At 44.2% G+C, this 27,268-nt stretch overlaps 1 protein-coding gene across 2 annotated transcripts in view; it reads left to right on the top strand.

Annotated features, from left to right (window-relative positions):
* The window catches only part of spata2 (spermatogenesis associated 2), a 51,232-nt gene that overhangs the window by 2,532 nt on the left and 21,432 nt on the right, over positions 1-27,268 (top strand). For both annotated transcript variants that reach the window (XM_086005328.1, XM_086005329.1), the window contains exon 2: positions 4,172-4,604. In XM_086005328.1, the coding sequence (XP_085861454.1) occupies positions 4,293-4,604 (312 nt within the window). In that variant the 5' untranslated portion in view covers positions 4,172-4,292. The remainder of the gene's footprint in view (positions 1-4,171; positions 4,605-27,268) is intronic.

The raw sequence follows: 27,268 nt of genomic DNA on the forward strand, positions 1-27,268 counted from the left end.
GTGAAATGTGTGGTGTGAGCTTAACTGCTTTCAAGATTTAAAATAAAACGAAAAATAGTACTTGATACATAAATTCTACAAACTTGTGGTATAAATAGAATAAGTAATTAATGTCCAAAAATACCCATTTCTATATTTCATTAGTGCAGATGACTTTCACAGCTCATTTGTGACTTTGCTGCTGTGTGGTGTGAGCTGTTTCTTATTTTGAAATATAAATACAGGTATTTCATTCTTGCACATCCTTTGCCTGTATCTCTTGTCACATCTCATTCCTTGTGGTTTGTTTTGTTACTCTTCTGTTTTCTTTTTAATTACAGACTGTTAATATTGTGTTGCCAGCAAGTTAATACCCTTCCCTGTTGGGTAGTTACACCATTGAGCCTCAGGAACAAAGATTGCTGAAACTGAATTTGAAATTTGAAAAATTGCATTGTTTTGAAAAATATAGCTGGTACAAATCATGAAGTTCACTACCAATGAGGGAAAAGTTGATGTTTTAGTTGTGACAGATATCGTATTGGTATACGGTAACAATGTTCTCTTCCCCAAAAAAGATTTGGCTTGAAGCTTGCCTTATTGAAATATCGAAGCACTAATCTAGCCAGTAGACATTAAAACATAAATTGGAAATATACAGCTGTTTGATAGAAACATAGAAGATAGGAGCAGGAGTACGCCATTCGGCCCCTCGAGCCTGCTCCGCCATTCAATGAGATCATGGCTGATCATCCAAATTCAGTACTCTGTCCCTGCCTTCTCCCCATATCCCTTGATCCCTTTAGCCTTAAGAAATATATCTAACTCCTTCTTGAATATATTTAATGAATTGGCCTCAACTGCCTTCTGTGGTAGAGAATTCCACAGGCTCACCACGCTTTGGGTGAAGAAATTCCTCCTCATCTCTGTCCTAAATGGCTTACCCCTTTATCCTTAGACTGTGACCCCTGGTTCTGGACTTCCCGGCCATCGGGAACATCCTTCCTGCATCAAGTCTGTCTAGTCCTGTTAGAATTTTATAAGTTTCAATGAGATCCGCTCTCATTCTTCTAAACTCCAGCGAGTATAAACCCAATCGACCCAATCTCTCCTCATACATCATTCCTGCCATCCCAGGTATCAGTCTGGTGAATTGTCGCTGCACTCCCTCCATGGCAAGAACATCCTTCCTCAGCTAAGGCGACCAAAACTGCACACAATCCTCAAGGTGTGGTCTCACCAAGGCCCTGCACAACTGCAGCAAGACATCCTTGTTCATGTACTCGAACCCTCTCGCTACGAAGGCCAACATACCATTTGCCTTCTTAACCGCCTGCTGCACCTGCATGCTTACCTTCAGCGACTGGTGCACAAGGACGCCCAGGTCTCGTTGCACTTTCCCTTCTCCCAATCTATTGCCGTTCAGATAATAATTTGCCTTCCTGTTTTTGCCACCAAAGTAGATAACCTCGCATTTATCCACATTATACTGCATCTGCCCAATCACCCAACCTGTCCAAATCATACTGGAGTTTCTTGGCATCCTCCTCACAGCACACACGCCCACCCAGCTTTGTGTCGCCTGCAAACTTGGAGATATTACATCTAGTTCCCTTGTCCAGATCATTAATATATATTGTGAATAGCTGGGGTCCTAGGACCTATCCCTGCGGTACCCCACTAGTCACTGCCCGCCACTTGGTAAAAGATCAATTTATTCCAACTCTTTGCTTCCTGCCTGCCAGCCAGTTCTCTATCCAAGTCAGTACCTTGCCCCCAATCTCATGTGCCTTAACTTTACACGCTAATCTCTTATGCGGGACCTTATCGAAAGCCTTCTGAAAGTCCAAATACACCACATCCACTGGTTCTCCCTTATCTATTTTACCAGTTACATCCTCAAAAAATTCCAATAGATTAGTCAAGCACGATTTACCTTTTGTAAATCCATGTTGACTTTGTCCGATCCTGCCACTGTTTTCCAAGTGCTCTGCTATTACATCTTTTATAATGGACTTACCGGTCTATAATTCCCTGTTTTCTCTCTACCACCTTTTTTGAATAGTGGGGTAACATTAGCTACCCTCCAATCAATGGGAACTGTTCGAGTCTATAGAATTTTGGAAGATGACCAGCAATGCATCTACTATAAATTCCCCTGATTCTGACTGCAAGGGACCTACGCTTGACTTCACCAATCTTTTTCTCTTCACATATCTATAGAAGCTTTTACAGTCAGTTTATATGTTCCCTGAAAGCTTACTCTCATACTCTATTTTCCCCCTCCTTAATTAATCCCTTTGTCCACCTTTGTTGAATCCTAAACTGCTCCCAATCCTTAGGTTTGCTGCTTTTTCTGACCAATTTATATGTCCTCTCCTTGGATCTTATGCTATCCCTAATTTCCCTTGTTAGCCACAGTTGATTCACCTTTTTTGTTTTATTTTTATGCCAAACAGGGATGAACAAATTCTGTAGTTCATCCATGCGATCTTTAATTGTTTGCCATTGCCTATCCACTGTCAACCCTTTGAGTAACATTCCCCAATCAATCCTACCCAACTCGCGCCTCATACCATCGTAGTTTCCTTTATTTAAATTCAGTACCCTAGTCTCTGAGTCAAATACGTCACTCTCCATCTTAATGAAGAATTTGATCATATTATGATCGCTCCGCCCCAAGGGGCCTCGCACAACAAGATTGCTAATTAATCCTTTCTCATTACATAATACCCAGTCTAAGATGGCCTGATCTCTAGTTGGTTCCTTGACATATTGGTCCAGGAAACCATCCCGTATACACTCCAGGAAGTCCTCCTCCACAGTATTGTTACTAATTTGTTTAGCCCAATCTATATGTAGATTAAAGTCACCCATGATAACTGTTGTGCCCTTATTGCACGCGTCTCTAATTTCCCGTTTAATGCCATCCCCAACCTCCGCATTACTGTTTGGGGGTCTGTATACAACTCTCACTAACGTTTTCTGCCGCTTTGGTATTTCTCAGTTCTACCCATACAGATTCCACATCATCAGAGCTAATATCCTTCCTTACTATTGTGTTAATCTCTTTAACCAGCAGTGCTACCCCACCTCCTTTTCCTTTTTGCCTGATCAACATCTTGGAGAAGAAAGATGAGCTAATTGCTGCTTGAAGTTTATTGAAGTTCTTTTCTATACTGATATGTATAATTAAGGAATTAATTAGGACTGCTGAGTAAATATTTTTGCACTAATTTTGAACAAGAAATATATGGCAAAATTCAACATTGTGATGGGGTAAATTGCTTTGTTCTATAATTTTTAAATTACATCTAAACTTTAGAGCAAATGTGTTTGAAATTTTTCAATAATAACAGTTATGTGGGATATGCTTAAATATCTCGCATCAGAGGTAAAAAATTGCAATATTTTTGCAATCCTTGATAGATATGTGGCCCTTGTGCAACCAGTTTTTTGTTTTTATAGAAGTAGAGATTGCCGTAAGAAATAGTTTTGCTCAAGAGTGAGGTTATTGTTTTATATAAAAATATATTGGCATGTTTGTACTCCATTTAACTGAAATGCAATTTGAAACATATACGGCATAATTAAAAAAAATGTTCTTGACATTATTTTGGGAAAACCAGACATATGTACACCTCATAGAAAATATGACTACACTATAGGCTTGGGTTTTCCACTAAGTCAGATAGAAAGAACCTACAGCGTGCTGATGTTTACCAGCACAGTCATCTTTGAACCTAACTGACTTTACTTTTGAGAATTTATTGAACACTTTTCTGTTCTTAATATTCTGGAAATCCCATTATTGTATATTTGTACTGTTTATAAAAAAAAAAAAAAGAATTGGTTGTAAGCATTTGAATTCCAGTTTGACATTTTTCCTTTACAACTATTATTTATTTTGATATATAAAGTAGTGTGCTGATGATTCATTTCAGTCTGGTTTGGTTAATTTTCTGATATAAATACAATTTTTTATGACTGCATATTCACAAGAATTAGATTTTTGCTTTTATTTTCCCTTCGAGAGGTGATTTTTATTGTATAATTTTACAACAAGCAGTTGATAGATTAAAGCATATCCTCAACAGTTTTATTTACCATTTTCCCTTCCTTATCTAGTAGTGATTTGCGTTAATGTGTCATAGTTTAATTTCTAATTATTTGTCTTCCTTTCATGTTACAGTTAGGCGCATCACTTTCCCTGGCATCAGTGATTTGTAATCTAGAAACTACTCCCAGTCTGAAAACAACAGGAAGGCCATGGACCAGTTGTGGTGAACTGTGTCCCACACAAACTGTTCCTAATGGATACAAATAAAATCAGAGACACTTTGTTTCGGAAATATGTACAGATTTGTGAATTAAAATTGAGTGAAAAGGATTACATAGTTGATGATGCAGGCCTTAAGAAGACGGCTACATCCTTACTTGATTTATATCGCCACGAGTCCAGTGAAAGATTTAAGGTGTTTAGATTTTATGATATGGTGGAGAATGCCTTGACGATGCTCCGAACATCAAGTTTAAGTGCACTTCTCACTGCCTTTGGAATTCTGGAAACCTTCTGCACTAATCTCTTTCTATATCCCTGGAAAAAAGAATTTAAAACGATAAAGGTACAGTAGACAATTTCATACATTGAGATAGTTTGGTGGCAGGTAGGTTATAAATTAAAAACTGTGAACGGATTTACTAGGAAATTTTTACAAATAAATGGTGCTAGGTTCTTTAACATTTTTAAACAAAAGCATTAGTTGCAGTTTGCTTTGTGTACGTACGTTGTAGGATATTTATAATGTTTGCTAGAGACATATTTTAGTCAGTGCATTATGTGAACAAAAACTCCACAAGCTATCATTTGCATTGTAAAACACAGTCTTAAGCAGCTTAGTGTCTTCTAATTAAGAAAATTCTTTAAATCTTGAGAATTTTTTTCCGAAGATTTTTGAAGGTGGAAGCAGAATATTTTCTCTAGACCGGCTATACAGGACAAACCGATGCCAATATGGTTTTCAGATTTAAAGTGTTGATGCTGTATAGACTGCAACATTTTAAATGACTTGTAAACTTATCATCAGAATCCATTACTAATGCAAATTTTATTGATTTATAATAGGAACATTTACAGTCTGATTGCCATATCATAGGAATGGATCTGCTTGAATGTTAATTTCAAAGTACCAGGTCCAGGATTTATTGTGCAAATGTAGCACTGAGTTATATAGAGTATGAAGGTTTCCAGATTGAATAGTTGACTTGTGCTGTGTTAGCTGATTTAAGTGGTACAGGTACTACAATTGGCCTTGGTGTCCTTGGGCTAGGAAGGGGGGAATATCAGCTTCAGGCTGGAACATGCAGTAATTATTTCAGTGAGGTACTGTTGCCAGCATGAGTTATCATCTTCGGGAAAGAAAGAATATTGAGGGGGAGGGGAGAGGTTGACCCGTCTAACTGAAGTGTTTGAAAAGTCTTGTATTCTAATGATTTACAGTGAAAGCTGTACTGTAACACAGATTCAAAATGGAATTCAATAAAAACTTGTTCAACTGAACTGCTCACAAATGAACATTTGAGACACTGTAACCTTTTTGATGCTCTAGTCTTGGAGAAGGGGGAGGTGCATTCTGCACGTGTGATCTTTGCTTATTTTGATTCATATTGAATCCAGTCTCTCTCGGCACCCTGGGCTTTGTTGTGCGAAAAGAGAAACTTGATTGCTGCACATGTTTTGTGGAACATCAGATGTTGACCCAGGTCACTTAAGTTCTGGGCAAGGGAGGGGATGGGGTGACCTTGGATCAAATTTTACAGAAACACAGCATAGCTTAAGCTATTGATAGATTCAATTTAAACATTGCACAATATATGAAGCATTTTTTTAAATTAGTGAAGTTCCTAGAGTTTCAATATATCCATTTAAACTAAAATTTACTATAATTTATTTGACGTGTTTGTCTGATCACAGCAGACCTGGATGTTGAGGCAGAGCTAGTTCTGTGTGCCTGCATTCTCGGGGCGTACAGAACCGGCTAAATGCATTTAGTGCGCTACAAGCAGAAGCTTCGAATCCAGCAGCAGATTGCTATTACATAATGGCCCAGATTTTGTGGTCAGCGGCGAAGGAACAGTGCTCGCCATTCATCACGCCTGTAGCTGCCCACAGACTCTTCACGTGCTTTTGAGCGACAACCTCTGGTACTTAGAGATCATTTCCAGCGCAGTGGCCTCCACTGGGGATCTGTGGCGTGTGAGCTGTGAAAGCAACAGTGCGGCTCTTCAACCAATCAGATTGAAAAATCCTCACTGAGACATGCAGAGTCTAAACCAGGGGGTATAAATTAGAATATTCATTGTCAAATCATGTACAGCAAGCAAAATGAGAGGGGAAGAAAGATGGGATTAAGAGAGAGAGATAAGATACAGAAAGAAAAATTAAAAATAATTTTTTTTACATCTCCAACAATAATTAAATTCTGAAGGAATGAAACTCCACATTTGTAAAATTAAATTTTCAATGCCAGGGAGGTTGTTTGGCAGTAATTATGACTTATCACACTCTTAAAAATTCACTTACATCTGAGTGCACCAGCCCAAACGTTTTCTGGTTGGTTTAGTAGGCAAGTACAGCAACTTCACGCCCTTGCGTGGATTTCAATGCCGAGTCTATCGACGAGGTACCAGTGTAATGAAGCTTGTGGAGGAGCAGGGCAACATGGACAGCAACATCCGGATTTCTACGTTTAACTGCGCATGTGCGGACTCCGGAAGTTGCTTCATAATAACGGTGAGCGCTGATAGCCTCACTTATTATTAATGCAAAATCTGGGCCATTATAATGTGCATTTCATGGTATGACCAGCTCATCCATGCTTTTTGTCAGGAGCTCTCTCAGTTCCTTCCCTTTCCTTCTCTATCTATGGCAATCCATTGTCATCTTTTGCACTTTTCCCCCATGCCTCAGTCATCATCCCTCTCCTCGAAGAAAAAAAAAAAAAAAATCCTGCCCTCAACCCGCTGTGCTTGCAAACTACTGCCCTATCATCAACCTCTTTCCACTCAAGTCCTTGAACTTGTTACCTCCCACATCCATGCCCATCTTTCCTGCAACTCCATGTTTGAATTCTTCCAGTCAGGCCTCCACCCCTGCCACAGCACTGAAATGGCTTCAACCTAGTCACAGATAACATCCTCTGTGAGCATGGTGCATTTCCCTCCTCGACTTCTCTGCAGCCTTTGACACAGTCTAGCACACCATCCTCCTCCAATGCCCCTCCTCCATTGTCCAACTCAATGAAACTGCCCTTGCTTGGTTTCACTCTGACCTATCCAATTATAATCTGATCATCTCCAGTAATGGCTTCTATTCTCACCTGCACACTATTGCCTCTCTGGCCTCCTCCAAAGATCTATCCCCTCCTCGTCTACATGCTGCCCCTTGCCAATGTAACCTGAAGTCATAGGGTCAGCTTTCACATGTATGCTGATGACATCCTGCACTACCTCTCGTGACCCTTCCACTGCCTCTGTGCTGTGAGTTTGTTTGTCTGACATCCAATCTTGGATGAGCTGCAATTTCCTCCAGTTAAACTTTGGGAAGACTGAAGCCATTGTCTTTGACCCCCATTACAAACTCCATAATTTTACCACTGATTACATTCCCCTCTCATGCCACTGTCTCGGGTTGAACCCGATTGTTTGCAACCTTGTCGTCCTATTTGACCCTGAGCTAACCCCATAGCTTCTCCATCACAAACACCATTCACTTCCGTCTGTGTAAACATAGAAACATAGAAGATAGGAGCAGGAGTAGGCCATTCGGCCCCTCGAGCCTGCTCCGCCATTCAATGCGATCATGGCTGATCATTCAAGTTCAGTACCCGGTCCCTGCTTTCTCCCCATACCCCTTGATCCCTTTAGCCTTAAGAAATATATCCAACTCCTTCTTGAATATATTTAATGAATTGGCCTCTACTGCCTTCTGTGGTAGAGAATTCCACAGGTTCACCACTCTCTGGGTGAAGAAATTCCTCCTCATTTCAGTCCTAAAAGGCCTATCCCTTATCCTTAGACTGTGACCCCTGGTTCTGGATTCCCCGACCATCTGGAACATCCACCCTGCATCTAGTCTGTCCAGTCCTGCCAGAATTTTATAAGTTTCAATGAGATCCCCTCTCATTCTTCTAAACTCCAGTGAGTATACGCCCAATCGACCCAATCTCTCCTCATACGTCATTCCTGCCATCCCAGGTATCAGCCTGGTGAATCTTCTCTGAACTTCTTCCATGGCAAGAATATCCTTCCTCAGATAAGGCGACCAAAACTGCACACAATACTCAAGATGTGGTCTCGCCAAGGCCCTGTACAACTGCAGCAAGACATCCTTGTTCCTGTACTCAAACCCTCTTGCTATGAAGGCCAACATACCATTTGCCGCCTTAACCGCCTGCTGCACCTGCATGCTTACCTTCAGCGACTGATGCACAAGGACACCCAGGTCTCGTTGCACTTCCCCTTCTCCCAATCTATTGCCATTCAGATAATAATCTGCCTTCCTGTTTTTGCCACCAAAGTGGATAACCTCACATTTATCCACATTATATTGCATCTGCCATGCTTCTGCCCAATCACCCAACCTGTCCAAATCATCCTGTAGTTTCTCGGCATCCTCCTCACAGCACACACGCCCACCCAGCTTTGTGTCGTCTGCAAACTTGGAGATATTACATCTAGTTCCCTTGTCCAGATCATTAATATATATTGTGAATAGCTGGGGTCCAAGGACTGATCCCTGCGGTACCCCACTAGTCACTGCCTGCCACTCTGAAAAAGACACGTTTATTCCAACTCTTTGCTTTCTATCTGCCAACCAGTTCTCTATCCAAGTCAATACCTTGCCCCCAAACCCATGTGCCTTAACTTTACACGCTAATCTCCTTATGCGGGACCTTATCGAAAGCCTTCTGAAAGTCCAACTACACCACATCCACTGGTTCTCCCTTATCTATTTTACTAGTTACATCCTCAAAAAATTCCAGTAGATTAGTCAAGCTCGATTTACCGTTTGTAAATCCATGTTGACTTTGTCCGATCCTGTCACTGTTTTCCAAGTGCTCTGCTATTACATCTTTTATAATGGACTCTAGCGTTTTCCCCACTACCAATGTCAGGCTTACCGGTCTGTAATTCCCTGTTTTCTCTCTACCACCTTTTTTGAATAGTGGGGTATCATTAGCTACCCTCCAATCCATGGGTACTGTTCCAGATTCCATCGAATGTTGGAAGATGATCAGCAATGCATCTACTATTTCTAGGGTCACTTCCTTAAGTACCCTAGGATGTAGCTTATCAGGCCCTGGGGATTTATCGGCCTTCAATCCCATCAATTTCCCTAACACCATTTCCCTACAAATACTGATTTCTTTCAGTTCCTCCCTTTCATCAGACCTTATGTTCCCTGACATTTCTAGGAGGTTATTTGTGTCCCCCTTTGTGAAGACAGAACCAAAATATGTATTTAATTGGTCTGCCATTTCTTTGTTCCCCATTATAAATTCCCCTGATTCTGACTGCAAGGGACCTACGCTTGACTTCACCAATCTTTTTCTCTTCACATATCTATAAAAGCTTTTACAGTCAGTTTTTATGTTCCCTGCGAGCTTACTCTCATATTCTATTTTCCCTTTCTTAATTAATCCCTTTGTCCTCCTTTGTTGAATCCTAAACTGCTCCCAATCCTCTGGATTACTGCTTTTTCTGGCCAATTTATATGTCCTCTCCTTGGGTCTTATGCTATCCCTAATTTCCCTTGTTAGCCACGGTTGAGTCACCTTTTTTGTTTTATTTTTATGCCAGACTGGAATGAACAAATTCTGTAGTTCATTCATGCGGTCTTCGAATGTTTGCCATTGCCTATCCACCGTTAACCCTTTGAGTGACATTCCCTAGTCAATCCTACCTAATTCGCGCCTCAGACCATCGTAGTTTCCTTTATTTAAATTCAGGACCCTAGTCTCTGATTCCACTACTTCATTCTCCATCTTAATGAAGAATTCGATCATATTATGATCGCTCCGACCCAAGGGGCTTCGTACAACAAGATTGCCAATTAATCCTTTCTCATTACATAATACCCAGTCTAAGATGGCCTGATCTCTGGTTGGTTCCTCGACATATTGGTCCAGGAAACCATCCTGTAAACACTCCAGGAATTCCTCCTCCACAGTATTGTTACTAATTTGGTTAGCCCAATCTATATGTAGATTAAAGTCACCCATGATGACTGCTGTGCCCTTTTTGCACGCATCTCTAATTTCCCTTTTAATGCCATCACCAACCTCCACATTACTGTTTGGAGGTCTATATACCACTCCCCCTAATGTTTTCTGCCCCTTGGTATTTCTCAGTTCTACCCATACAGATTCCACATCATCAGAGCTAATATCCTTCCTTACAATTGTGTTAATCCCTTCTATAACCAGTAATGCTACCCCACCTGCCTTTCCTTTTTGCCTATCTTTCCTGAATATTGAATACCCCTGGATGTTGCGTTCCCAGCCTTCGCCACCCTGGAGCCATGTTTCCGTAATCCCAATTAAATCATATTCGTTTACCTCTATTTGCGCAGCTAATTCATCCACCTTATTACGAATGCTCCTCGCATTAAGAACAAAGCCTTCAGGCTTGTTTTTTTAATGCTCTTAGACCTATTAGAATTATTATTTACTGTGGCTATGTTTGATTTAAACCGTTGATTTCTCTGACTGCCACTTTTGTTTTTCTCCTTCCTATCTTTTGCTTTTATCCTTGTTTCCCTTTCCTCTGTCCCCCTGCTCAGGTTCCCAACCCCCTGCCATTTTAGTTTAAACCCTCCCCCAGAGCACTAGCAAACACTCCCCCTAGGACATCGGTCCCGGCCCTGCCCAGGTGCAAACTGTCCGGTTTGAACTGGTCCCACCTCCCCCAGAACCGGTTCCAATGTCCCAGGAATTTGAATCCCTCCCTCTGGCACCATTGCTCTAGCCATGTATTCATCTGAAATATTCTTCTATTTCTACTCTGACTAGCACGTGGCACTAGTAGCAACCCTGAGATTACTACCTTTTGACGTCCTTTTTTAAAAATTTACCTCCTAACTCCCTATATTCAGCTTTTAGGACCTCATCCCGTTTTTTACCTATATCGTTAGTGCCTATATGCACCACGACAACTGGCTGTTCACCCTCCCCTTCCAACATGTTCTGCAGCCGCTCTGAGACATCCTTGACCCTTGCACCAGGGAGGCAACACACCACCCTGGAGTCTCGTTTGCGGCCGCAGAAACGCCTATCTATTCCCCTTAAAATAGAGTCCCCTATTACTATAGCTCTACCCCTCTTTTTCGTCCCGTCCTGTGCAGCAGAGCCACCCCTGGTGCCAGGAAGTTGGCTGCTGCTGCCTTCCCCTGGTAAGCCATCCCCCCCCATCAGTATCCAAAGCGGATACTGCTTTGGCCGCCTCCACCCCTGCCTCAGCCCAGCTCATCCATGCCTTTTGTCACCTTTAGACTCGACTATTCCAATGCTCTCCTGGCTAGCCTCCCAAATTGTAAATTTCAGCTCATCCAGAGCTCTGCTGCCCACACACTATCCTGTATCATGTCCCGTTCATCCAACGTTCCTGTCTTTCCTGACCTACAATTGCCTCCAGTAACTCTGCCGATTTAAAATTGTCTCGTTTGCGTTTAAATCCTTTCACGGCCTTGTCCCTTCTTTCTCTGTAACCTCCTCCAGCACATGTACAGGGAGGAGCTGGCAGTCCAGCTGATGGTTCAGATGTTGCATCACAAGTTAATTTTGCCAGGAAAAATTTTGGCTGTGGAAATCCGAGCTGCTGTCTATAAAATTGGGTATCATTTCAGCTCAGTCTGTTATAAAGCATTGCACCAATACAAATTAATTCACTTTAAAAAAAAAAAAAATTAAAAAAAACCCAAAAACCTAACAAATAAAAACTTAAACATTGTCGGGATTAGCTGAAGAATGGATGCCAATCAACATCTATTATCAGATTGGTCACTGAGCTGCATATCCTGTGTTTAAGGATGGGGGACATCCGTGTCATCACTCCCCTCAAACAGCATAAAAAGTTCTAAGAGCAAAAGCAGTTCAGTTCATTAAAAAAACATAGTTTGAAAGTGAGGGACGCTTATTTGAAATCAATGAATTTGAGATTGGATTGGAAAATATGTAGTTTTTTTCTTCCAATTTTCTCAGAAGGCCTTGACTCTTGCTGGAATGCATTTCCACAGCCACCGTTGGCTTCCTAGTACCTCGGCCAGGTGGCCATTCTTGAAATGCAAGCCTACAAATTAGTGTCAGCAGTCTATTTGCCCATGAAGGGCACTGTAACCAAGCCTGATCCTGTTCTTATCTAAAGTGTACACTTTCCAGTGGAGGACACTGAATGCAAATCAGGAGCAGGAACTCTAGCTGATTTCCCAAGCACCAACCGATTGCAGTGCCCCAACTGCTGGCCAGGCTGAGTGCATCTAACTCAGCACAGACCGATGATTCATTCTCGGACCTTCTGCTATGTATAGCTCAGTACCACACCACAAAATGTATTTGTATATATTGGTCGTCATTCCTTTTTGGGGACTAACGCTGATAATGTAAAGAATTATAGAGTTCCTTTATTCAAGCTCCACTGTTCAAGTTTATCTTACTGTAAACTTTAAGTGACAAAACTAAGATCTTTGGTTTAATATTTCTGTAGTATTAGCCTGGTTCAGTTGGTAACACACTATCCCCTGAGTCAGAAGGACTTAAGTGCATAATCTAGGCTGACACTTCAGTGCTGTACTGATGGAGGGACTACAGGCAGATTATTATCTGAATGGCAATAGATTAGGAGAAGGGGAAGTGCAACGAGACCTGGGTGTCCTTGTGCACCAGTCGCTGAAGGTAAGCATGCAGGTGCAGCAGGCAGTTAAGAAGGCAAATGGTATGTTGGCCTTTGTAGCAAGAGGGTTTGAGTACAGGAACAAGGATGTCTTGCTGCAGTTGTACAGGGCCTTGGTGAGACCACATCTTGAGTATTGTGTGCAGTTTTGGTCACCTTATCTGAGAAAGGATGTTCTTGCCATGGAAGGAGTTCAGCGACGATTCACTAGGCTGATACCTGGGATGGCAGGAATGACGTATGAGGAGAGATTGGGACGATTGGGCTTGTACTCGCTGGAGTTTAGAAGAATGAGAGGGGATCTTATTGAAACTTATAAAATTCTGACAGGACTGGACAGACTAGATGCAGGAAGGATGTTCCCGATGGTCTGGGAGTCCAGAACCAGGGGTCTAAGGATAAGGGGTAGGCCATTTAGGACAGAAATGAGGAGGAATTTCTTCACCCAGAGAGTGGTGAACCTGTGGAATTCTCTACCACAGAAGGCAGTAGAGGCCAATTCATTAAATATATTCAAGAAGGAGTTGGATATATTTCTTAAAGCTAACGGGATCAAGGGGTATGGGGAGAAAGCCGGGACCGGGTACTGAACTTGGATGATCAGCCATGATTGCATTGAATGGCGGAGCAGGCTCGAGGGGCCGAATGGCCTACTCCTGCTCCTATCTTCTATGTTTCTAGGACTCGAGATATACAAATCTCCAGAATCTGATCATTTCCACTTCAGAGTATTAAAAGAAATAAGTGAGTAAGTTGCTGATGCATTGATCATAATTTTCCAAAGTGCTCTAGATTCTGGAATTGTGCCTTTTTGAATTGAAAATTGCAAATGTTACTCCGTTATTTAAGAAGGGAGGGAGAAACCAGGTAACTGTTGAGCTGTCGATTTTTAAATCAGTTGTGAGGAAGCTCCATAAACTTCAGCTCATCCAAAACTCTGCTGCCTGTATCCTAACTCGCACCAAGTCCCATTCACCCATCAGTGACATACATTGGCACCTGGTTGAGCAACGCCTCAATTTTAAAATTCTCATCCTTGTCAAATCCTTCCATGGCCTCGCCCCTCCCTATCTCTGTAACCTCCTACAATGCTCTTGATATCTGCGCTCCTCCAATTCTGGCCTCTTGCGCATCCCCGATTTTTAATTGCTCCACCATTGGTGGCCGTGCCTTCAGCTGCCGAGGCCCTAAGCTCTGGAATTCCCTTCCTAAACCTCTCTACCTCTCTTTCCTCCTTTTAAGGCGCTCCCCTTAAAACCTACCTCTTTGACAAAGCTTTTGGTCATCTGCCCTAATATCTCCTTATGTGGTTCGGTGTCAAATTTTGTTTGATCACGTTCCTGTGAAGTGCCTTAGGACGTTTTACTATGTTAAAGGTGCTATATAAATGCAAGTTGTTGTCGTTGCTGCTGGTGGTGGAATGTATCATCAGAAACATAATGACCGAGCACTTGGACAAGTTATAAGCTGATCAAAGAGTGAGCATGGAGTATACTGGCTTAGGTGTGCTCTCTTTCTCACCACCGCCCCCCCACCCCACCAACCACCCATCATTGATTTTTGGGGATACAAACGTAGCTAAAATGCAAGTGACAATACTAATAATCTAACGGATAAGGTATTGAGTCAGACATCGGGGGAGTTCAAGAGGGATGAGCTTTGATTAACTGAATAGCCTTTTTTTGGGCGGTATCTATCGTCAAGTTCTTAGTGGCTGCAGGCTTACAGTACAAAGCTGCCCATAATTGTGTGTAAATTGGCACTTGCCTTGGCCATAAAGATATGTAGGAAATGGGAAAAATTCACACTGGTACAGACTGAAAGTATTCTAAAATTTGGAGTTAAACCACTGATTAGAAAGAGTCTTACTCTGCACCTGACTTGTTCTACTTCTACCTGACCTTTACCAAAGTGGAAAAGATACTCTCTTCCTCAATACTGACATCCCAACATGGCACTGCAGCATTCAAGTCTTGGATGGTTTTGCATTTTATAAAAAGGTTAGTGTATTAGAACATAAGGAAAGATCATGGATCATTCTTGTTGCTCTTCTCTGCACTCTCTCTAAAGCAGGGGTGTCAAACTTATTTTATATGGTTCTCCGATCTACAATTCTGACATTTGACGTGGGTCACAGTCAGCAAACTTCAAACATTCTCCCCCATAAAATGGTTTTGATGACCCAGCTATTTCATGGGCAATCACATAGTTCGCCTCAACAGCAGCATCACTTTACGTGGTGAGCATTAGTAAACGTTACTGCTTTTTCAACAACTGTGCTAATTCAGAAAATTTAACTTCATGTAACTTTCCTGTGTACTTACTATATTTCTCACCATAGTTTGCTTCATCGTGTCTTTGAATGTTTCCTTCATCTCAGCTGCCTGTTGCTTACAAATCAGCCATGCGGGCTTTCTATTCATATCCATGTAGCAATAAGAAATTCATTTCATAATTCATCTGAATGTTCTGGTAATCTGCTTAATTGGTGCTGCATGTATTTTGGGTTGCAAGCTGCAGCTTTAAGAACTTGCATAGTTTGAGAGAAAGTACAAAAGGGACAGTGAAGACTACTGACATGGTTTAAAAAACCCAATTAATTTTGCTTTTGAAAATACTTTATTTTCTTTTGTAAGAAAGATACTGAAGCTGGCGGGAATTGTTTTTGTCCAATGAATCAGTAGCATGGGTTCAGCTGAGGCAAAATAACTACTTTTAAATCATCGAATTGTTAAATTTATCATCATCAGTAAAGTAAATGGTGCAAATAAAAGGATATCAATGGATACCAAGATAGATGTGTATCATTAAAATTCCAAGTCTCCCTCCAATCCTATCTTTCAGCTGTTCTCTCGTCAGATCCTATGCTACTGTCATTAAGTCATAATAATTGTGTAGTTGTAACATAACACTGATAAATCCAGTATTCTTTCAAACTACAGAATGCAACTCCAGCATTCTGTAGATTAATTATTTGTTGATGTTTCTGCTTCTCTTTCAATTCTATCAATTTCTCTTTTGCTCTTTTTCTTTCCCCCCGCCCCCCCCCACCCCCCCCCCAAAAAAAAAATGTGCAGTGTGCTGTGACTCTAACCTACTGTACAATGCCATGCCATATAGCTGTACTGTGGGATCCAGGTTTCTATCATCTACTTTCAACAGCTGAGATCCAATGCTAATTTGACTTTCTAAGCAGCCTATGCAGGATTGGCATAGGCAAGAGATTAAACCAAATTCATTCACCACATTTCATTTTTGAAAAAGATATTTCAGTCCATCTTGTTATCATTCCACTCATTTAAAATCAAAAGAATACATGAAGTGAGATGCTCTTCAAAAAATGATTACAAACTTGTTACTCAAACATAATCCTCGCACTAGGACAGGTGGTCTCCCTCTCAAATCTCATCTTCCAGCTGTTCCTTTGCTGATACTTGAAATCCAGGCTTGGGTTCCTGCTTGAAACTCTGAGATCTGAGCAAGGCTTTCTGTCCTGCGAGAGGAGGTGAGAGAATGAGGCTGTGCCACACGCCGCTCCCTCCTCTCCCAGCCCGGTGTGACCAGTGGCGGTTGGCGCTCGCAATGTAAAATCAGGACACGTGGCTATTTTAGATCTGGTATTGTGCAACGAGAAAGCGTTTATTAACAACCTTGTAGTAAAGTGGCCTTTAGGGAGGAGTAACCATAATATGATAGAATTTTATGTTGTTTGAAAGTGACTTAGTTAAATCCGAAACTAGGGTCTTAAATCTGAACAAAGCAAACTATGTAGGTGTGAGGGGTGATTTGGCTAAGGTAGATTGGGAAACTACATTAAAAGGTATGACAGTGGATGAGCAATGGCTAGCATTTAAAGAATTAATACATAATTTACAACAAATATGCATTCCTTTAAGGTACAAAAACCCCACAGGAAAAGTGGTCCAACCGTGGCTAGCAAGAGAAGTTAAAGATAGTATTAGATCAAAGGAAGAGGCTTATAATGCTGCCAAAAAGAATAGTAAGCCTGAGGATTAGGAGGATTTTAGAATTCAGCAAAGGAGGGCCAAGAAATTGATAAAGAAAGGGAAAATAGAATATGAGAGTAAACTAGCGAGATACATAAAAACACTGTAAAAGCTTCTATAGGTATGTAAAAAGGATAAGATTAGCGAAAATAAATGTGGGTCCCTTACAGGCTGAGACAGGTAAAATTATAGAAACATAGAAGACTAGCTGAAGTGCCCGGCGGTGCCGAGGCTTTTTCGAGGGAATGTTGTTGTTGGAAGAGAGAGAGAGAGAGTGACTGGGGGGAAGAGAGAGTGACTGGGGGGAAGAGAGCGCGACTGGGGGGGAAGAGAGAGAGCGACGGGGGGAAGAGAGAGAGCGACGGGGGGGGAGGGGGGGAGAGAGGGGGGGAGGGCGGGGAAGGGAGGGCGGAGGGGAGGGGAGTGGGGGAGGAAGGGAGGGGGGAAGGGAGGGCAGGGGGAGGGGAAGGGAGGGCGGGGGGGAGGGGAAGGGAGGGCGGGGGGGAGGGAGGAGGGGAAGGGAGGGAGGGGGGGCGGGGGAGGGAGGGGGGGAGAGCGGGGAAGGGAGGGCGGGGAAGGGGGCGGGGAAGGGAGGGAGGGGGAGGGCGGGGAAGGGAGGGCGGGGGGGGAGGGGGGAGAAGGGGGGGGGAGAGGGAGGGCGGGGGCGCCCCCCCCCCCCCGAGGTGAAGACCGCCGATTGCGCGCGCCCCCCCCCCCCCCCCCCCCCGAGGTGAAGACCGCCGATTGCGCGCGCAGCAGGAGCTGAGACGCGGCGTCTCTCTCGGCCGGCGGGCCCGGTTGCCAGGGTAACCGTGACGCTGACCAAGCCAGAGAGAGAGACGCCGCGTCTCAGCTGCTCCTGCTGCGCGCGCGGCCACCACCCCCCGCCCGAGGGTCGCGGCCCCCCCCGAGGTGAAGACCGCCGATCGCGGCTGTGGGAGACGTGGGCCCGGTTGCCAGGGTAACGCTGGACGCTCAGCAAGCCCCGCCCCCCGGCCAGCCAGAGAGAGACAGCGCGTCTCAGCTCCTGCTGCGCGCGCACCCTAGCGGCGCTGGGCTGAGGCTCGGCCCTCCAGCCTTCGAGTGGGGCCGGGAGGTGCCTAGCTCGGGCGTGGGTGCGGAGGAGACGCCGAGGCTTCTAGGCCTACCTGGAAAAACGGGGAAAGGTAGGAAAATTAATGAGATTAGATAAGTTAATTACTTTCTAAATCATTTTTTTAAAAAACAATATGTGTTTTAAAAGCAACGTTTTTTTTTAAGACGCAGAAAGCGGGAAAAAGAAAGGAAAAGTTTGGAATCAAGGTGCCGGCGACTCACCTCGGTTCAGAACGATAAATCCCGGCCACACGCGCACCGATTGGCCCGGCGGCACACGCCAGCAACCCGGCGTACGATTGGTCGAGCTCGAGGTCACTCTGTCGCTAATGAGCGGATAATGAGATGCTAATGAGCGGAATGTTGAAGGTTTTTGGGATACCGCGGGCACAATTTTAGCCCGGCCGAAACGTAAATACGCTTAAAACCGTCTCGGAAGCGTAAGCTTTCTTTGGAGGTAACGCGCGCGTAGGTACGCCCTGTAACTTTCGAGTGCATACCCGCAACGCACACGCGATGACAGACAGATAGACAGATAGAATGACAGAAGTACCGATTTATATATATAGATAGGAGCAGGAGTAGGCCATTCGGCCCCTCGAGCCTGCTCCGCCATTCAATGAGATCATGGCTGATCATCCAAACTCAGTACCCTGTCCCTGCCTTCTCCCCATATCCCTTGATCCCTTTAGCCTTAAGAAATATATCTAACTCCTTCTTGAATATATTTAATGAATTGGCCTCAATTGCCTTCTGTGGTAGAGAATTCCACAGGTTCACCACTCTCAGGGTGAAGAAATTCCTCCTCATCTCAGTCCTAAATGGCTTACCCCTTATCCTTAGACTGTGACCCCTGGTTCTGGACTCCCCTGCCATCGGGAACATCCTTCCTGCATCTAGTCTGTCTAGTCATGTTAGAATTTTATAAGTTTCAATGAGATCCCCTCTCATTCTTCTAAACTCCAGCGAGTATAAGCCCAATCGACCCAATCTCCCCTCATACGTCACTCCAGCCATCCCAGGTATCAGTCTGGTGAAACTTCGCTGCACTCCCTCCATGGCAAGAACATCCTTCCTCAGATAAGGCGACCAAAACCTTCTCCCAATCTATTGCCGTTCAAATAATAATCACCCTCCTGTTTTTGCCACCAAAGTGGATAACCTCGCATTTATCCACATTATACTGCATCTGAGTTTCTCGGCATCCTCCTCACAGCACACACGCCCACCCAGCTTTGTGTCATCTGCAAACTTGGAAATATTACATCTAGTTCCCTCGTCTAGATCATTAATATATATTGTGAATAGCTGGGGTCCTAGGACCGATCCTTGCGGTACCCCACTAGTCACTGCCTGCCACTCGGAAAAAGACCCGTTTATTCCAACTCTTGCTTCCTGTCTGCCAACCAGTTCTCTATCCAAGTCAGTACCTTACCCCCAATCCCATGTGCTTTAATGTTACACGCTAATCTCTTATGCAGGACCTTATCGAAAGCCTTCTGAAAGTCCAAATACACCACATCCACTGGTTCTCCCTTATCTATTCTACCAGTTACATCCTCAAAGAAATTCCAGTAGATTAGTCAAGCTCGATTTACCTTTTGTAAATCCATGTTGACTTTGTCCGATCCTGTCACTGTTTTCCAAGTGCTCTGCTATTACATCTTTTATAATGGACTCTATATTTTCCCCACTACTGACGTCAGGCTTACCGGTCTATAATTCCCTGTTTTCTCTCTACCACCTTTTTTGAATAGTGGGGTAACATTAGCTACCCTCCAATCCATGGGAACTGTTCCAGAGTCTATAGAATTTTGGAAGATGACCAGCAATGCATCTACTATTTCTAGGGCCACTTCCTTAAGTAACCTAGGATGTAGATTATCAGGCCCTGGGGATTTATCAGCCTTCAATCCCGCCAATTTCCCTAACACCATTTCCCTACAAATACTGATTTCATTCAATTCCTCCCTCTCATTAGACCCTATGTTCCCTGACATCTCTGGGAGGTTATTTGTTTCCTCCTTTGTGAAGACAGAACCAAAGTATGTATTTAATTGGTCAGCCATTTCTTTGTTCCCCATTATAAATTCCCCTGATTCTGACTGCAAGGGACCTACGCTTGACTTCACCAATCTTTTTCTCTTCACATATCTATAGAAGCTTTTACAATTTTTATGTTCCCTGCAAGCTTACTCTCATACTCTATTTTCCCTCTCTTAATTAATCCCTTTGTCCTCCTTTGCTGAATCCTAAACTGCTCCCAATCCTCAGGTTTACTGCTTTTTCTGGCCAATTTATATGCCCTCTCCTTGGATCTTATGCTATCCCTAATTTCCCTTGTTAGCCACGGTTGAGTCACCTTTTTTGTTTTATTTTTATGCCAAACAGGGATGGACACATTCTGTAGTTCATCCATGCGATATTTAAATGTTTGCCATTGCCTATCCACCGCCAACCCTTTGAGTAACATTCCCCAATCAATCATACCCAACTCGCCCCTCATACCATCGTAGTTTCTTTTATTTAAATTCAGGACCCTAGACTCTGAGTCAACTACTTCACTCTCCATCTTAATGAAGAATTCAATCATATTATGATCACTCCGCCTCAAGGGGCCTCGCACAACAAGATTGCTAATTATTCTTTTCTCATTACATAATACCCAGTCTAAGATGGCCTGATCTCTAGTTGGTTCCTCGACAAATTGGTCCAGGAAACCATCCCGTATACACTCCAGGAATTCCTCCTCCACAGTATTGTTACTAATTTGTTTAGCCCAATCTATATGTAGATTAAAGTCACCCATGATAACTGCTGTGCCCTTATTGCACGCGTCCCTAATTTCCCGTTTAATGCCATCCCCAACCTCCGCATTACTGTTTGGGGGTCTGTATACAACTCCCAGTAACGTTTTCTGTCCCTTGGTATTTCTCAGCTCTACCCACACAGATTCCACATCATCAGAGCTAATCTCCTTCCTTACAGTTGTGTTAATCTCTTTAACCAGCAATGCTACCCCACCTCCTTTTCCTTTTTGCCTGTCTTTCCTGACTATTGAATACTCCTGGATGTTGAGTTCCCAGCCTTGGTCACCCTGGAGCCATGTTTCCGTAATCCCAATCATATATAATAGGGAGTAAGGAAATGGCAGAGAAATTAAACAAATACATTGGGCTGGGAAACCTGAGGAGGTGGGTTTGGAGGAAGGACTGCTGGGAAAATGGGAAAAATTGGGAGCGGGTCACAACCCCGCTCCCAACCCGCCTCCGAACCATCCTCCCGGGAGGCAGGTCCCTGACTCACGCAGGGACCCGTCTCCTAGCGGCGGGAAGGGGATTAGAGCCAATTAACTGCTTGTTAACAGGCAGTTAAGAGGCTTTTCCCCATTTTCAGCCTGCTGATACGGGCTTCCTGACGTCGGGAAACCCCGCCAGGGTCAACGAGGCGAGCTGTGGGTCTGCTGCAGTGTAAGTGTGCAAAAGAAAGCTGCAGAGGTAGTGTGATGGGTGCAATTGTGCACAGGTAAGTATGACAGGTGAGAGAATGTAGTGAGAAATATTTTTATTCTGTTTATATGTATCTGCAGGTGACAAGATTTGATGCTTCTGTGAAGCCTCATCTGATCGGGGGAATTGACAGATGGCTTCTGCAATCTCGCATGCAGCTGCAATCTGTTTTCTCCTAAGGAGAGAGTCATTGGTGAGCCTGGGTTCAAGGGCATACCTTTGGCCAGTGATCGTCAGTGTTTGACAGCACCTCAATGCTGTCAAACACTGACAATTAATCTGTCAAGAAATTATGGGGCCTGTCCCTTTTAAGAAAACCGGCAGATGAAGCGTCATGATGTAACGCCAGCTTTCCCTTAATTAGCAGCAAGCCCGCAGGGTGGGCTTAACAAGGCCAATCAAGGGAAAATAGCGTCTGATCGTCCGACGTCGCTGGGAGTGGGACTAGAACCTGGAAGGCAGCAGTCCTGCTCCCAACTCATCTCAGCTGGCAAAATCCAGCCCTTTGTGTCTGTCTTCATGGAAGAAGACGCAAAAAACTTCCCGGAAATAGTGGAGAACCAAGGCTCTAGCGAGAATGAGGAACTGAAAGAAATTAGTATTGGTAAAAAAATAGTACTGGAGAAATTAATGGGACTGAAAGCTGATAAATCCCCTGGACCTGATGGCCTACATCCTAGGGTTTTGAAAGAGGTGGCTATAGGGATAGTGGATGCATTGGTTGTCATCTTCCAAAATTCCATAGATTCTGGAACAGTTAGAACATAAGAACATAAGAAGCAGGAGTAGGCCAATCGGCTCCTCGAGCCTGCTCCGCCATTCAATAAGATCATGGCTGATCTGATCCTAACCTCAAATCTACTTTCACTCTCCATCCCACCCGAACCCATGTGATCTCCCGGGAGAGGCGAAAAACCAGATTAAAAAACCCAATGGCCAATTTGGGAGAAAATATCTGGGAAATTCCTCTCCGACCCATCTAGGCGATTGAAACTCGTCCAGGAGCTCACTCTGTCCCTGTATTTCCTGCAGTACTTACCTTCTGTAAGAGGTGATCTCCACCCCAGCCAGGAACAGGCCCAATTTACTCTTGAAGGACTCCTAGCTGGCAGCCTGTTCCCGAGGTCTCCACTAATCCCTGTGAATAGAACATCTCCTGAAATCTAACACAGAATTAGAACACAAGAAGTAGGAGCAGGACCAGGCTACACGGCCCCTGGGCCCGCTCCGCCACCCACAGGGCCTTGACCGATCTGAACCTAACCTCATGTCCGATTTCCTACCCGCTCCCCGTAACCCCTAATTCCCCTTACTTCTAGGAAACTGTCTATTTCTATTTTTAATTTATTTAATGATGTAGCTTCCACAGCTCTCTGGGACAGCAAATTCCACAGACCTACCACCCTCTGAGTGAAGAAGTTTCTCCTCATCTCAGTTTTGAAAGAGCAGCCCCTTATTCTAAGATTATGCCCCCTAGTTCTAGTTTCACCCATCATTGGAAACATCCTCACCGCATTCACCCGATCAAGCCCCTTCACAATCTTATATGTTTCAATAAGATTGCCTCTCATTCTTCTGAACTCCAATGAGTAGAGTCCCAATCTACTCAACCTTTCCTCATATATCAACCCCCTCATCCCCTGGATTAACCGAGTGAACCTTCTTTGTACTGCCTCGAGAGCAAGTATGTCTTTTCTTAAGTATGGACACCAAAACTGTATGCAGTATTCCAGGTGTGGTCCCACCAATACCTTGTACAACTGCAGCAATACCTCCCTGTTTTTATATTCCATCCCCCTAGCAATAAAAGCCAACATTCCATTGGCCTTCTTGATCACCTGCTGCACCTGCATACTAACTTTTTGTGTTTTGTGCACCAGGACCCCCAGATCCCTTTGTACTGCAGTACTTTCCAGCTTCTTGCCATTAGGATAATAACTTGCTCTATGATTTTTCCTGCCAAAGTGCATAACCTCACACTTTCCAGTATTATATTCCATCTGCCAAATCTCTGCCCACTTACTTAGCCTGTCTATGTCCCTTTGCAGGTTTTTTATGTCCTCCTCACTCACTACTTTCCCTCCCATCTTTGTATCATCTGCAAACTTTGATATGTTACACTCGGTCCCTTCCTCCAAATCGTTAATATAGATTGTAAAGAGTTGGGGTCCCAGCACTGACCCTCGCGGATTGGAAGGTAGCAAATGTAACCCCACTATTTAAGAAAGGAGAGAGAAAACGGGGAACTACAGAGCAATTAGCCTGACATCAGTAGTAGGGGAAATGCTAGAATATATTATTAAGGACATGGTAACAGGGCACTTAGAAAATAATAATAGGCTTGGGCAGAGTTAACACGGATTTATGATAGGGAAATCGTGTTTGACAAATCTGTTAGTTTTTTGAGGTTGTAACTAGCAGAATAGATAGGGAGGAACCAGTGGATGTGGTGTATTTGGATTTTCAGAAGGCATTCGATAAGGTGCCACACAAGAGGTTATTAAACAAAATTAGGGCTCATGGGATTGGGGGTAATATACTAGCATGGATTGAGGATTGGTTAACTGACAGAAAACAGAGTAGAAATAAACGGGTCATTTTCGGGTTGGCAGGCTGTTACTAGTGGAGTACCGCAAGGATCAGTACTTGGGCCTCGGCTATTCACAATCTAGATCAATGATTTGGATGAGGGGACCAAATGTAATACAGGTAGACTACCCTTTATCCGGACTTCCGAAAACCGAAACCCTCTAAAAACCGAAGGTTTTTTCGTTCCGCGTAAGTCGTGCGTACGACTTACGCTGAACGAAAAAACCTTCGGTTTTTAGAGGGTTCCGGTTGCGGAAGTTCGGATAAAGGGTAAGTCGTGTGCACGACCCCCTGCCCGCCAGCCCCGACAACCGCCAGCCCCGACAACCGCCGACCCCGCCAGCCCCGACAACCGCCGACCCCCCCCCCGCGGACCCCGCCGGCCCCGACAACCGCCGACCCCGCCAGCCCTGACAACCGCCGACCCCGCCAGCCCTGACAACCACCGACCCCCCCGCCGGCCCCGACAACCGCTGACCCCCCCCCCCCCGCGTACCCCGCCGGCCCCGACAACCGCCGACCCCCCCCCCCCCCCCCGCGGACCCCACCGGCCCCGACAACCGCCGACCCCCCCCCCCCGCGTACCCCGCCGGCCCCCCCCCCCCGCCGGCCCCGACAACCGCCGACCCTGCCGGCCCCGACAACCGCCGACCCCGACTGACTTACGCTGAGCGTCAGCGTAAGTCGTGCGCACGACCCCCCGCGGACCCCCGCCGACCCACCTTCCGAAATCCGAAATTCTCCTTTATCCGAAACTCGGCTGGTCCCCAGGTTTTCGGATAAAGGATAGTCTACCTGTATATCCAAGTTTGCTGATGATACAAAGCTGGGTGGGAATGTAAGTTGTGAGGAGGATACAAGGAGGTTTCGAGGGGATATAGACAGGCTAAGTGAGTGGGCAAGAACATGGCAAATGGAATATAATGTGGAGAAATGTGACGTTATCCACTTTGGTAGAAAAAATAGAAAAGCAGAGTATTTTTTAAATGGTGAGAGATTGGGAAATATTGTTGTTCAGGGGGATCTGGGTGTCCTTGTACATGAATCACTGAAAGTTAACATACAGGTACAGCAAGCAATTAGGAAAGCAAATGGTATGTTGGCCTTTATTACAAGAGGATTTGAGAATAAGAGTAAAAACGTCTTGCTGGTGAGACCACACCTGGAGTATTGTGTATAGCTTTGGTCTCCTTACCTAAGGAAGGATATACTTGCCATAGAGGGAGTGCAACGAAGGTTCACCAGACTGGTTCCTGGGATGGGGGGATTTTCCAATGAAGAGAGATTGAGTAGACTAGGCCTATATTCTCTAGAGTTTAGTAGAATGAGGTGATCTCATTGAAACATACAAAATTCTTACAGGACAGATGCAGGGAGGATGTTTCCCCTGGCTGGGGAGTCAGGAACCAGGGGTCACAGTCTCAGAATAAGGGGTCGGCCATTTAGGACTGAGATGAGGAGAATCTTTGGAATTCTCTACCCCAGAGGGGCCATGATCTTATTGAATGGCAGGGCAGGCTTGAAGGGCCAAATGGCCTACTCCTGCTCCTATTTCTTATGTTCTTGTGTGGCACCCCGTGCACAGCTACAAGCGACCCAGCCCAGCTAGCCCTAGTCCCAGCCCTAACCCTCACTCATCCAAAATCACTGTGCCTCCACTGAGCCACCATGTTCCAGTGCGTAACTGTGACGTCGGGACCATCAGATGCACGCATGACTTGCGCACCAGGGCATTTCGCAGAGGAGTCCCACACATTGCTAACATGCAGCTCAGTACACCGCAGGCTGGACTGTTCTGCGGGCCGTACGTTTGACACCCCTGCTTTTAAAGCATGTATGTCGCTTTTGAAGTTGAGAAAAGAAGTGTTTAGCATGAAAGAGAAAATGGAGCTCTTTAGAAACGGGGAGACTAATAGCTGGTTAATCAAACACAATGAAATGCACTTTGGAGCTTGTATTACTGCATATACTCTGAGATAAGGTGAAAATGCATGCCATTGTTTGGGTCGGTGGAGGGGGGAGGCTATTCTTAAACATAAGTAGAAAGTGAAGCATAAGACTGGTATTAGACAAAGTGGAGCAGAAACCTGAGCTGCAAAAGTGGCGATTAAGTGCTGTATTTTGCAATGATAAGGCTGGTCTCTTGCAGCATAATATGGAGCAGGAAACTGGTCACCTCATCACTCCACTGTGTCTAAGCTAGTTCCATGCTCTACAAGCACCTTTTATTTGGTTGTAAAGTAGAGGTTTCTTGTGTTTTTAAAAAAAAAAAATAGATGCAGGTTCTCCATACGTTGACATTTTGTGCAGGTGAGCATGGCAGAACCAAAATCAGAATATTGGCCTTGTGATTTAGTGTTTCCTGATTAAATTTTTCTACTTCCAGGCGTTTTTATTGGTGATATCTCTTCCTGTATCTCTCGACCTGTACGGGTCTAGAATTTGTATCTTCAGCCAGTTTTTGTAGGATTATTAAAGAATGGGTTTGTGCCGCTGGAGGCACACCAGGAGTTATGTATAATCTACAGACAATTCAAAGATTTTTGCACTAAAATAATTGAGTTATCCATTAATGTTTTAAGTTAATTCTCGGGCTGTGGGTGTCACTGGCAAGGCTGGCATTTATTGCCTATCCCTAGTTGGTCTGGTTTGATGTAACTTAGTAGCTTGCTCGGCCACTTCAGATGGAACTTGGACCCACGCTGGTGTGGGGCTGGAGTCGCAGAATGGGTAAGGACTGCAGGTTTACTTTCCTAAAGGACATTAGTGAACCAGTTGGATTTTTGCGACAATTTGCTTGGTTAATCTTCATGTGTGAGTTAGACAGTGAGTGTGGGCAGACTATTAATCACCCATGCAAGCACACTTTTTGTGGCAGTAATGATTAGATATAGATTAGTAGTAGGAACCCAGACTGTTCTTCTCTTTCCCCCCCCCCCCCCCCCAACCCCCACAACCACCTCCTGCAGATCAGAGAGACAGTGGATGGTAATAACACACCCACTGTTGTTTCAGAAGAGCTCAGATGGCATGTCACTGACCAATAATTGAAAACTCATTAAGAACGTGCAAGAAAGCATGGAACAAGAGAGGGCCATTCAACCCAACCAGCGAATTCCTTTTTCAGACAATGTACAATCT

The sequence above is a fragment of the Somniosus microcephalus genome, chromosome 13, assembly GCF_052327205.1.
Source record: "Somniosus microcephalus isolate GS21.2 chromosome 13, FLI_Smic_1.0, whole genome shotgun sequence".
NCBI classification, from domain to species: domain Eukaryota; kingdom Metazoa; phylum Chordata; class Chondrichthyes; order Squaliformes; family Somniosidae; genus Somniosus; species Somniosus microcephalus.